Here is a 13,577-nt window from a genome sequence, read left to right on the forward strand (position 1 = left end):
ATCAGGAGACCAGTGGCTGGTGCCCGATGTCCGTTTTGCTGCCCAGATCTCCCCATCCATACACAGATCCTGCAGGATCTGGAGGTGTCTCCTGCCCACCCATCCAGGCCATCTGTTCAGACCCGACGTGGCTCGTACACTCGTCTGTGGCTCCCTCTAGCGCCCCAGGTCACCTCCCACTCCTGCTCTCAGCCTTGGATCGCCCTTAAACCTGAGACGCTAGGCCGCCCCCTGCCCCAGACCCCCGCCGCCCCTTGCCACTTCCTGCAGGCGCACTTCCCTGATCCCTGCGCTCCTGACCCGTCTCCCACCCTGCGCCCCACCTACACCCCTGGCCCTTGCTTGGCTCTGTCTCACTTTCCGCCCCCTCCCCGGCTGACCGCCCCCTCCATGAGAGCCCAGGTTTCTGTCCCTCTGCTTCGCTGGGGTTTCCCTGTGCCCGAACAGGACAGGCACTTGCTGAGGCTCCGCGAGCATGTGTCCATCGGGCCGAGGGCACCCGGAGGGGTTGGTGCTGGTGGACGGGGTGTGTTTCACGGGCATCTGTGCATAGATGGCCACTGCACGTAGTGACTGCAGTTTTTTTCAGGAACCACATTTATTTATCTCTTACCCTTCCCTCCCCTGGTGGCTCAGATGGTAAAGAATCTGCCTGCAGTGCGGGAGACCCAGGTTCGATCCGTGGGTCGGGAAGATCCCTTGGAGAAGGACATGGCACCCCACTCCAGTATTCTGGCCTGGAGAATCCCGTGGACAGAGGAGCCTCGCGGGCTACAGTCCATGGGGTCGCGAAGAGTCGGACACGACTGAGCGATTAGCACTGTTACACTTCACCCTTCCCTCCCAGTCTTTGCAGACATGCTTATATTTCATGTTCAGGAACAGGGCCCTCTGGGACAGCTGGCCTTCTGATGTCTGAGCTGAGTGGGGATAAACTATGCTTTGATCACTCCAGGTCCTGAGAAGAATCCCGTCACTGCTGAGCGCGGGGCGGGTTTTGAGCTCCCCGGGGCCGCGGGTGGCGGGGCGTCCTCAGGCCGCTCGGGGTCACCGTGTCGCCTCTTCTTGTCTGTCTGTTGCAGACGCCATCAGCTCCACCAACCCGCGGGTCATCGACGACGCCCGGGCGCGGAAGCTCTCCAGCGACCTCAAGCGGTGCACGTACTACGAGACGTGCGCCACGTACGGGCTGAACGTGGAGCGGGTCTTCCAGGACGGTACGTACGCGCCGTGCGGGGGGTGCAGGCGGGGCGGGAGCCTGGGCCCTGCCTGCGGGAGGGTCCCTCGGCGCCGGGAAGTACACGGGACCACCGAGCATCCGCCTCTAACACGGTCCGGCAGCCAGCTCCCTGTATCCCGTCGGTGAGCTCTTCGTGCGCAGATGGACCATTATCATGGACCGTTCTTTATGCACACAACGTGTCAGACACACACACACACACGTACGTCATTTCTGCTTCACTGTAGATGCTCAGTCTTCATTCGGCCTCTTAAAAAAAAAAAGGTTTAACTGGCAGAAAGTGAAGAAGAACTAAAGAACCTTTTGATGAAAGTGAAAGAGGAGAGTGAGAAGTTGGCTTAAAGCTCAACATTCAGAAAAGTAAGATCATGGCATCCAGTCCCCTCACTTCATGGCAAATAGATGGGGAAACAGTGGCTGACTTTATTTTTTGGGGGGCTCCAAAATCACTGCAGATGGTATCTGCAGCCATGAAATTAAAAGATGCTTACTCCTTGGAAGGAAAGTTATGACCAACCTAGACAGCATATTAAACAGCAGAGACATTACTTTGCCAACAAAGGTCTGTCTAGTCAAGGCTATGGTTTTTCCAGTGGTCATGTATGGATGTGAGAGTTGGACTATGAAGAAAGCTGAGTGCCGAAGAATTGATGCTTTTGAACTGTGCTGTTGGAGAAGACTTGAGAATCCCCTGGACTGCAAGGAGATCCAACCAGTCCATCCTAAAGGAGATCAGTCCTGAGTGTTTGTTGGAAGGACTGATGCTGAAGCTGAAACTCCAATACTTTGGCCACCTGATTCAAAGAGTTGACTCATTTGAAAAGACCCTGATGCTGGGAAAGATTGAGGGCAGGAGGAGAAGGGGATGACAGAGGATGCGATGGTTGGATGGCATCACCGACTCAATGTACTCGAGTACACTCTGGGAGTTGGTGATGGACAGGGAGGCCTGGCGTGCTGTGGTTCATGGGATTGCAAGGAATCAGACACGACTGAGCGACTGAACTGACTGAAAGGTTTCATGTTAGGGAGACAGTAAACGGAAAGAACAGAGAGTCAGGTCTGGCCAAAAGTAACAGCGCCCTTGGCCCGGTGGCGGGAGCCAGCGCCAGCGTTTGGAAGCCACTGCTTGTTGTCACCTCAGTCTTGATCCCTCACCCCCAGGATGGCCGTGCCTCAGGTGGGAAATTCTCCTGAAGGAGCCAAAGGTTGCCTGAGGGATAAACAGTCAGGGACAGGCTTGTCCTGGCAGATGAGGGGGGGGGTGGTGCACATGGAGAGGAGCGGGAGATGGGGGGCGGGGAGGGGGCAACCTCCCCAACCCCCCCCCCAACCACCCCCCCCAACCACCCCCCCCCAGATCAGAGCTGGCGGTCTGGGGTGGGTTAGCATCCCAGACCTGGGACAAGGATGCTCCTGGCAGAGGGTCCCGTTCCTTAGGGGCGGGAAGCGAATCCTCAGCCGCCGCCTCTTCTGGGTGAATCTGGGTTGGACTGAGCTTTGCACCCCTGGCATGTTGGGGGCCTAGCAGGGCAGCCGGGCGAGTTCTCGTCAGAGGCTCCCTTGCTGCCCGGGTCCCGGAGTCTCGCCGTGCACCCGTCCTGGGGAGACTGCTCGAGCCGGGAAGAGCAGCAGTACAGGGCTGCTCCTGGCTCGGCTCCAACCCAAGCAGCGTGTGCTCTCCTTGTAAATGTCCAGGCGAGTTTTCAGATGGAATCGCAGGGGTTCCGTGCTTGCTTTCATCATTTTATCAAATTTCAAAACTTGGTGTCCGTTTTTTAACTTTGCATTTTCTTCACTTGCCTTAGCAATCAGCTGCTTTTTAAGCTTGCCCTCTCTTTCCACTTGTCTGCCTCAAAGGCACTCATCAGCCTCTTCGGTGTCTCAGCACGTTTATCCTGTTGAGCCCCTGCCTGCCCCTCACAGCTCAGGATCCATCGAGGACAGCCCCAGACCCTGGGGTCCTGTGTCCCTTCCATCCCTCACCTCACGTTTGCGTGGGCCATCCCCACCTGTGCTGGGGAGCAGACACCCCCCCAGCAGAACACCATGCAGGGCCAACGTCTGCGGCTCCGTGAACCTTAGTGAGTAGAGGAAGAATTGTGCAGGGAAGCATGCAGGGCTCTCCCAAGAGGTGACCTCTAGCGGGCAAGGTAGCTGTTGGCCATGGAAGAGCGGACACCCCAAGGGGTTAAGTGATGAAAGGTCACCACACGGGACCCAGGGTCCAAGCCCGGCCAGCAGCCTGTCTCTGATAACAGGCTTTTTTGTTTACAGGCTGTGGGAGGGCTGGACTGGGCTGCCCGTGGGTGTGACCATAGAAGTGAGTGGTTCCCATGTTATCGGTGGCCAGGAAAGCCCCAGGTACTCGCTCCGTGGCCTTTCACAGAATTTCTGCTCATCCCGACATCAGTTCAGTTCAGTTACTCAGTTGTGTCCGACTCTTTGTGACTCCATGGACTGCAGCACACCAGGCCTCCCTGTCCGTCACCAACTCCCGGAGCTCAAACTCATGTCCAACTCATGTCAGACTCATGTCCAAACTCAAACTCATGGAGTCGGTGATGCCATCCAACCATCTCATCCTCTATCGTCCCCTTCTCCTCCCATCTTCAATCTCATGGACTACACAGCATGCCAGGCCTCCCTGTCCATCACCAACTCCTGGAGTTTACCCAAACTCATGTCCATCGAGTCGGTGATGCCATCCAACCATCTCATCCTCTGTCACCCCCTCCTCCTGCCTTCAATCTTTCCCGGCATCAGGGTCTTTTCCAGTGAGTCAGCTCTTTGCATCAGGTGGCCGAAGTATTGGAGCTTCAGCTTCAACGTCAGTCCTTCCAATGAATATTCAGGGCTGATCTCCTTTGGGATGGACTGGATTGATCTCCTTGCTGTCTGAGGGACTCTCAAGAGTCGTCTCCAACACCACAGTTCAAAAGCATCAGTTCTTCTGCACTCAGCCTTCTTTACAGTCCAACTCTCACATCCGAATATGACTGTTGGAAAAGCCATAGATGAAATAAAGTGGCTCCAATGTATAAATATATTTTCTTTTCTAAAGGAGTACTTTCAAAGATTTTTCACGTTCAAAAGCAAGACATGTGTGTCCACACATAAATATATTTAATATATATTGACAAGGTGAACTAGTGAGTTGCCATCTGTTAATACGTACTTTTTATCATTTGTAATAATAACTGATATTTATATCACAGTTTAAGGGCTTACGATGTAAGATGGATCTTAGGAGGCCTGGAGACTGCCTTCTTTGTGGGGTTGGCTTCCTGAAGTCGCATCATATTGCTGGTGCCAGCCCAGTGTGTCCTTTCTCTGTCTTCACGGTACCTCTGTGCCCGTCAGGGTCACGTCCCCACACTGCCCCCTCCCCGGTCCCACACCCACAGCCCGCTCTGCAGTGAAAGAAAGCTGGATGTGCAGAATATCCTGGGCCAGATGGGTGGTTAGTGTCTGTTAGGATGGGGCGAAAAAGGTTCAGCTGCTTGAGTTACACTTTTTAAAGGGGTTTACTAGTTTAAAAACCCCAAGAACAAGGATGACATGAAAACGGTTACCTGCCTAAGGTGATGCTCGGTAGAGGGGGTGGATAGAAAAGGAAAACAGTCAGCAGGTTCCTCTAAGTTAGCCGTTTGAGTCTACGGTGATCTGACCCTGGTTTGATGGCTACCCTGCTGTTATCATTAACCACGGATGACATCGGCTGTCACTGCCTGGTAGCTCTTTACATGGTCTGATCCACTGGAAATTAGAATGTGCAAGTTGTCCCTGAAAAGGCCACATCTGATTCATCCTTGATAATTTCTCACCAAATTTCAGAGATGCCTGATATGGAGTAGACTTTTGACTGAACCTGTGGGCAGAGGGTGTGTGTATATGTGTATAGTGGGGGGGGGGTATGTAGATTTGGAGGGGGGTCTCTCTGTTGGTGTTGTAGCCCTTGTTTATGTCTGAGTGAGAAAGTGTGTACATGATTTATAGTAACTATTTTTATAAAGCACGACATTGTCAGTACCACTTATATATGCATTTTCAAATTCAGTTAATTTCTTAAGCAAGAAATTAACAAATTGAAATAATGCATGAATGCCAAAACTAAAACAGCAGCATTTGGTGTAGTAAACTGAATTCTCAGAAATAACAAAAACAAAAGAAAAACTTGTGAGTTACTCCTCAGGAAAAAAAAAATTGAGTTTAAGTTCTGGGTGGGAAGTTTTAAACCCACATGTTACAGGTGAGCCGGGTGTCTGACACATGTCTGACACATCTGAAACCAGATCTTCCAAACACAGTGAACAGGTGGGGAATGTGTCAAGGTGGGACCAATAGCTGGTCTGCACCCACTAATGTGGCGCTAAGAGGTGATGAACCTTGAATAACCCAAGTGTCTTAAAATATGATTATTGTCACCAGTGTGAAATCAGCTTGTCCCTTATTTGAAGTCTCTTTGTCTAGAAGTAAGAGTATATCTCGCATTATGTTCAGAGGGCCCAGAGGACTGACTTTTAAAGAGGAGTTACCTCTTTAGACTATCAATGGATTTGCTTAAAAAATTGGGATTGACATTTATACGCTTGTTGTTTATATGTGTCTGACTCTTTGTGACCCTGTGGACTGGCAGCCCATCGGGCTCCTCTGTCCATGGGATGTCCCAGGCAAGAATATTGGAGTGGATTGCCATTTCCTCCTCCAGGGAATCTTCCCAACCCAAGCAGGGATCGAACCCACGTCTCCTGCATTGGCAGGTAGATTCTTTACCACTGAGCCACCAGCGAAGCCCATATACACACTGCTATGTATAAAATAGATAACTGCTGAGAACTACTGTTTATCTCAGGAAACTCTACGCAATGCTCTGCAGTGACCTAAATGGAAAGGAAATCCAGAAAAGAGGGAGTGTATATATAGATGTAGTCGATTCACTTGGCTGGACAGTAGAAACAAACATGACATTGTAAAGGAACTGGAGTCCTGTAAAATTTTTCTTGAAAAATCACTTATCCAAAATGACAGTTTTTAGGTAGAGGGGAATTTCTAGATTATCGGTGCGGTTCATACTCCGCAGACTGCAGCCACTGGCCGTCGCGATACCCAGTCAGGTGTGAAACTTGATAGTTCTTGAACTAGTTTCTGGTACATGTGGAAGGAACCATTACAAGGAGAGGCCTCTCAGTTCTTTAAAACATAACATAGGCGTCATCTTAAAATCTTTGTTAAAGTTGATGATATTATAAACAGCAAGAGACAGGAAGCCATCTCTCATCTCACGGTGTCGTGGACTGTTGTGCTGGCAGAGGTTGTGATCTTTTCTGGCAGTTTGGGTCCCTAAGTTGGGGGTTTTTTCACGCTGTGCTGCTTTCCTGGGGGCGCCGAGCGGCCCCGATGCTCATATGTGCACAGAAATGCCTGAATTCACTCCCACACTGCCAACTCGAGGTCATTAAACACACTATTAGTAGATGTGCTCTGTTTAGATACTCTTGTTCAGAGCCTATCTTTTGCTCATAGAATTAATTTTATCAATGCCATTGAAAATGGTTCTTGGACTACTTTGCTCCAGCGTGGCATCAGAGCCGTGTTTTGCCCCAGGATTCCTCCTAATGACTTTAGCCAGCTTGAATTAGCTTGATGTATCATTAATGCGTACAAATGGCTTTTATTTTTGTTCATAATCTGTTCATAATGCCACGGCATTCCGCTCTTTCTAATGTTTTTGAGATGATTAAACGGTGATATACTTTTTGACCTATTTAACCCTCCACAGAGTCTCTGATCCAAAGGACATGAAGATATGACTTCCCTAGGGTAGTCAGAAGTTGTTACCATCTCTGGCTGATGTTTCCAAGTTCTTTTGAAGTCTTCCTTTCATAACATTTTTTTACTTATAGAGCATGGACTTTAGCCAGATATTTTTAAATGGAAGTATCGTTGATTTACAATGTTGTGCTCATTTCTGGTGTACAGCAGAGTGATTCAGTTACATCGTATATATGTATATATATGTATCTGTGTCTGTATATATACATTCTTTATATTCTTTTCCATTATGGTTTATCATAGGATATTGAATACAGTGCCCTGTGCTGTACAGTAGGACCTTGCTGTTTTCTATCCATTCTCTATATAATAGTTACATCTGCTAACCCACTTCTGCTCCGTCCATCCCCCAGCCCCCTCCCCCTTCGCAACCACAAGTCTGTTTCTGACATAGCCATATTTTGAGGAACCTTTACTCACTGAAGAACTGCTCAGTACCCACTAGGTTAGCAGCACCAAATCGGTTCATTTCGTGAAAGATGAAAGTAGTCCTCAAGGGAGGTTGACTTTTACATTGTGACATGCTCTGATACGAGACATGGTACCTTGTCCCCCTGGACTTGGGTGTTTTTGTGCATGCTATGTACTGGGGGAGCCTGGCCAGACCCTGGCTCCAGGAGTGAGTCGGGGAGCCAGGCTTGGAGCAGATGTTCGGGGTCCCCAGAGACCAGGCTCTGGAGTCCGCGGTTAGTTTGTGTTTTTAGTGCAGAGCCTGGGAACTTGGTGAAGGGGAGAGAAGTGCATTAATACCTTGATCCGTGGTCTTCCCCTAGTTCCGGAAAAGTAAACTGTGGAAAATGGATTGTAGATTTGTCTACCAGAGACAAAGTTGTGAAAATTTTGATGAGTGAGTTTTGGGTTTTATGAGACTTGCCAAAGAAAACAGAAATAGTTTTTGAAGGATGTGAAATATGGAAATAAATACCGCCGGTCAGATCACTGTGTGCAGTGGCTGTTATTGTTAAAGCCTGGTGGGGTATGTGTGCATGGATGCCCATGTGTTTGAATAGACAGTCCTGGGCTTTGTAATGTTTTACAATCTGCTTTTTCTACAAAATAATTTCTAATTTTTATACTGCATTCCGTTGAGTCACTATAACAACTTTTTGGCCCAGTCCTTTATTAGACATTTCATGGTCGTGCACCCCTACCCACCCCGGCCATTTATTTATTGTTTTTAGAATTAATGCTTCACTGGGTGACTCTTTGCCTAAAGCTTCACATCCATCCTTCATCATTTCTTTGGGACACACCTCTGGATGTCAGACTACTGGTCAGCGACTTGCAAAGTTTTAAAGCCTCAGCCTTCCAGGGAGTCTGAACCAACTCAGGTTTCCTCCAGCAGATGTCTTTTCTGCCCACTGGCCACCCTGGATATTTTCATTTGAAAAGCACTTATTGTTTATAGACAGAAAATAACCATAGCTTCCAGTGTTTTTTTCAGATATTAACTTCCAACAGGTCTGTCCCTTAATATAAAAAATAAGCGCATTTCCTGCAGTCAGCTGACTTTTTAGGAGGTAGCAGCCAGTCTCCTGGGAGGGATAAAAATATTATTTTTTAACAATCTTTCCGTCGCTGCTCGTACCGAGGTCCTTGCCCTCTCGGTGGACCAGGCAGGTTCTCTGAGCACCCAGCCCCAGAGGGCCCCCAGCCCCGAGCCTGGTCCCCAGCTCCAGGCAGAGCTGTGACTTCGGTGCCTGGGTGTCCTCAGAGCTTTCTCGCCAGCCTGCCTGTGTCGCCGTGTCGCCGTGGAGACAGACCTCCTGGGTGCCTCTGCGGGGAGCAGAGGGAGCGCCCACGTCCTTGGGTTTGGACGCACCTCTCGTCTCCGCGCCGCTGGCCGGGTGCCAGGGCTGCCTCTATCTCTCTCTCGCGTGCATCTCCGTCTACAGGGCGCCCTGCGGCCTGACCCTGCTCTGCCCCCAGTGCAGCCATAGTTCAGGGCGGCTTTTTTCCTGGGAGCGTTGGAATTTCAGGAAACTCCCCATGTGTAACGTTGTCTGTAAACCGAATGAGAAAATACTGAGCCTCCGGGGCAGTCGTCTGGATGGTGGGGGATACTCCCAGGCCTGCGCCCAGGTTTCACCCTCATTGAAATACCAGGGTGTCTTCGGCATTTAAGTTCTTTTCTTGCCTGGCCTGCAGGCTTGTAGGATTTCACTGGGAAGGAGCCGAGGCCTTGTCTTTTCACCCCTCGCTTTATAGACAAACAGTCCAGGTAGGAAGCCCCCTTAGTAGCAGCTATTAGCAAAGCAGTACCTGGAAATGAGGTCTGTATCTGTTGGCAGCGCATGTTTTCCTTTTGTCCCGAAAATGTAATTCTTAAAAGCCACTGATTACGCTTTTAAACCCACTGTGAATGCAGGTGCTCCAGCAAGTGATCATTCAGTTCAGTTCAGTCGCTCGGTCGTGTCCACCTCTTTGTGACCCCATGGACTGCAGCACGCCGGGCCTCCTTGTCCATTGGCAACTCCCAGAGTTTACTCAAACTCATGTCCATCGAGTCGGTGATGCCATCCAACCATCTCATCCTCTGTCGTCCCCTTCTCCTCCCGCCTTCAATCTTTCCCAGCATCGGGGTCTTTTCCAATGAGTCAGTTCTTCACATCAGGTGGCCAAAGGATTGGAGTTTCAGCCTCAGCATCAGTCCTTCCAATGAATATTCAGGACTGATTTCCTTTAGGATTATTTTTTAATAAAAGCCATTTCATCCGTGAGGAATCTTGGCTTAAGTGCAGTGCTATAATTATGAATTATAAATCATGAATTATCTCTGATACGCTACCTAACAAAAACACATTCACACAGACTGTTTTCTTTATATGATAGGATATGTGGGCAGTAGAACTAGATCTGTGACAGGATCTCTGAGATTCAATGAAAATAACAGCAAAAGACAAGCACTCAGTTTTATAATTTAGTGAGCTGCCACTAGGAGGCGTCCGAGGCACTCATAAGGATGATTCTCGCATAACTGTAACTTTTGCTGTCTCTGTGCAGAATACAGACATCATAAAACTAACACACTGGTTTAAGAGGCGATTTAGACCCCTGTAATAAGATCCACTCCATAAAGTATGTGAAGTTACTGGATCAGCAATGCATGAAGGCAGAAGTAAAAGAAGTTTCATCCACTCATTGGAATGGGGAGGAGAATAAAATTTTCAAAGATGAGATGATGTAGTCTGTGGTTAAAGGGACCCAAATCCCTTTTTTCCTAATTTTGTCTTGCATCTAACTTTACAGAAGAAGCAAAGAAAGTTTTGGCCAAAGATATGCTTATTTTTATATATGGATTTATTATAATAAATAACACAATAAGTATAATAAGTGCATTTACTTCGTCCATCATTCTCATTTGACAGAAGCCACCAAGAGTTCTGTTGGCCCAGGCACCCCACTTTAGGGTCTGCACCCTTGATCTGAAGGCAGGTGGACCCCAGGCCTCTCACCAGCACCCAGGCAGGGCAGGTGTCTCTGTAGGATTGGGGTGCAGCCCTGGCCATCAGCCTCCCGGTTTGGGGGAGGCCATGGGCTCTTCACGCAGCCTGGCAGTTAGAGATGAGACAGTCAGGCTGACATTCCTGGGCAGCAGGGAGGGAGGTGGTCAGTTTGGGGGAACCTAGGTGGTCTTTCCTGCACAGGTGAGCAGCATCACTGAGGGTGGCCAGGTGCCGCATGGTCTGTAGGCCCCTGTGGTGTTGAGGGCCCTTCCGGAGAACAGGCAGTCGCTGCCTCCTCTGGGCTGGGGGATGCTGATGGAAGAGTCTCTGATAGAAAATGATGCACTTGCCTCGGGCCAGTGTTTTAGTTTCTTGAGATGGTGATGTTTAGTTTTTTGCTTTATTTTGTTCTGTTCTGTTAGTTCATTTCCCCGCTCAGGTTGATAACTTCTCCCCCTTACTTTCCACTTATTTATGTTTTGCTTTTACCTTTTTCTTTTCTCCCACTGCATAATTCCCATTAGACATGGTAGCATCTCAGCTCAGAAAATTTTCGGTTTATCTTGAAAATGGGATTAATTACACATTGAGTGCCTCCAATGAGAAACGTGTCAAGCCACAGGCTTTTCTGTACAGGTGTTCTTTTATCGGGTTACTTACAAATGGAGTGTTCCAAATTGATAAGAGAATAGAATTTGGAGAGTCCTGCAATTTTCAGTCCTCAGGAGAGTTGGAACGGGGCAGAATATTTTGAGCAAGAAGAGGAGTTGGGTACAAGTGGGTACATTCATCCGAATGAGAAGTGAGATCCCCTCTGGAGGACAGCTTTCACTGACGGGCTTGCAGAGCCAGAGACTGTTTACCAGCCCCTGCCCGTGAGAGACCAGAGTTGGGGTGTGTGGAGATGGGGCCGGGGCCCAAGTTTTCAGGTATTTCCATTGAGTTCAGTACACACTTCCTGCATGAAATCACTCGCAAAGGCACTGAGGTGGGTCCACAGGCTGGCAGAAAGTGAGCCGGGCTCCATAGTGAGGCTGGCAACGCACACATCCTTGAGGGTCGGTGGGCATGGACAGTGTCCTGGGACCCCTCATTCTGAGTGAGGACTCCAGGGGGCCGGACCCCAACTCAGCCAGAGCAGTCAGCTGCAGCTTTCCCTGTTGGTGTTGCCTGATGAGGTTTTTCCGAAAGAAGGAAAGTGCTGCTGGAGCGCACTTGGAAGAACAGTGACCTCATAAACGTATCCGCGGGGATGGAACATCCTCAGCGAATATCCTGGTGAATCAGGTAATTCAGAATAAACCTGGGTGAAAATGCCCATAAAATAGGTTGGAAACTGTGAGCAGGGGCTCTTCTCCTGGAGACCTTGCTTTTCCCCAGGGTGTCTCCCTCCTGGGGGGCCCTTTGCAGGTGCCTGTTCTTTGTTCTGCAAGGGCCACGTCCCTCCTGTGTCTCCTGCCCTTTGTCCCCACGTGGTTCCCAGAGAAACGCAGTTAGACAGGTGGGTCACACTGTTGCATGCCGCAGGAACTGTTGGGATAAGATGATGGACCAAGGAAATCCTTCCACCTAACTCACCTCCTATAAATACGATGGTCCAAATGAGGGAGCGTGGAAAAGAGCCGATCTCAGGAGTAGGACTCAGGTGCCTGTGACCCCGCCCACCTGGCCAGGTAACAGTAGGGAAGCGGGGCTCCTTGTTCTGTAGCTTTGCTGACCATCAGGCTGCACAAAGCCCAGGCTACATGAGTGAGTCCTGCACTGTGGGGGTGGGTGGGGGACATGACTGTCATCTGCTAACCTGTTACCCTTTCTGTGGAGTTTTGCTTTTCAGAGGGGCTTCCCTGGTGGCTCAGCTGGTAAAGAATCCACTTGCAATGCAGGAGACCCCGGTTTGATTCCTGGGTCGAGAAGATTCCCTGGAGGAGGACATGGCAATCCACTCCAGTATTCTTGCCTGGAGAATCCCATGGACAGAGGAGCCTGGCGGGCTGCAGTCCATGGGGTCACAAAGAGTCGGATACGACTGAGCAACTTTCACTTTCTTCCTTTTCAGAGTCCAGGTTCACATCCATTTCCATGCAAATACACATGCGTATTTCATGTATCATCTATTTACATATATTTAAGTGTTCATGTTGTTCCTGACTAGGATAACACTTGTTTGTAAAAATACAAGTGAAGGAAGCCAGTTAAAATCACCTATGATCCCACCACCTCGTGATAAACATTCTACATCCATCTAGTCAAACTAGTCATTTAATACTTCAGAAGCAAAGTTGGCACTTTATTCTCTATCCTTGTTAATAACCTGCCTTAAAAAGACCTGGGAACAGTTTCTACATGGTTTACTTTCCTCGGTGTCTTTATGACTTCTCAGCACTCCTTTCTCCGCCGGCATCTGCCAGCCTGGATTCACCAACCCTGGAGACAGGAGGCTAGTCTCCAGATCCCCCCTTGTCAAGATCTCTTCCCTAAATATGTGGGTGCCCCTCCTGCCCACAGCATCTCCAGTTCTGACCGTTTAGACGAGGAGCATCAGCTGTGACGTCCCTGGGCCTCCCTGGGAGTGGTGTGTGTGCAGGGCGAAGTCCAGGAGGCCTGGCTACATCTCCTGCTGCCCATGTGCACGTGACATCTCACCTGTCAGCAGCTCCCTTCCTGCACCTCTGCTATCAGGGAGCTGTGGTTACAGACTGGCCTGCAGGTCAGTAGACGGGAAGAAGCAAGTCTATCTCCTTGGTGCATCGATTCCTCTTGGGAAATAAAGGAATTGATACCATTAGATACATTTGACAAAAATCACAAAGGGTTGCCATATAGGCTCCTTTCATGGATTCCCTTTTCTTTTCTGGCAGATTAGCAAAAGTCAGCTGCACTTTATAAAGATCCATTCCTAAATCTCATGTATCCATTTTCCCAAATACAAAGCCTTCATTAAAAAAAAGCCTAAATTGAGAGACAAGTCTTAAAACAGTCATTTCAGAATTTTATTCAAACTAATCAGAAAAGCTGCTGGATGGGGGTGGGGGCAGGGGGAGTATGCTTTTGGTGGA

At 49.3% G+C, this 13,577-nt stretch overlaps 1 protein-coding gene and 1 long non-coding RNA gene across 6 annotated transcripts in view; both read left to right on the top strand.

The window, feature by feature from the left end:
• The window catches only part of AGAP1 (ArfGAP with GTPase domain, ankyrin repeat and PH domain 1), a 568,365-nt gene that overhangs the window by 228,137 nt on the left and 326,651 nt on the right, over window positions 1-13,577 (top strand). For all 5 annotated transcript variants that reach the window (XM_081494022.1, XM_081494021.1, XM_081494020.1 and 2 more), the window contains one exon: window positions 1,083-1,217. In XM_081494022.1, the coding sequence (XP_081350148.1) occupies window positions 1,083-1,217 (135 nt within the window). The remainder of the gene's footprint in view (window positions 1-1,082; window positions 1,218-13,577) is intronic.
• On the top strand, window positions 11,807-13,489 carry LOC145507453 (uncharacterized). Its single transcript, XR_014054874.1, has 2 exons — window positions 11,807-12,194; window positions 13,027-13,489. It is a non-coding gene; the product is annotated as an uncharacterized LOC145507453 (long non-coding RNA).

The sequence above is a fragment of the Giraffa tippelskirchi genome, chromosome 5 (assembly GCF_054371585.1).
Source record: "Giraffa tippelskirchi isolate mGirTip1 chromosome 5, T2T-mGirTip1v1.2.pri, whole genome shotgun sequence".
NCBI classification, from domain to species: Eukaryota; Metazoa; Chordata; class Mammalia; order Artiodactyla; family Giraffidae; genus Giraffa; species Giraffa tippelskirchi.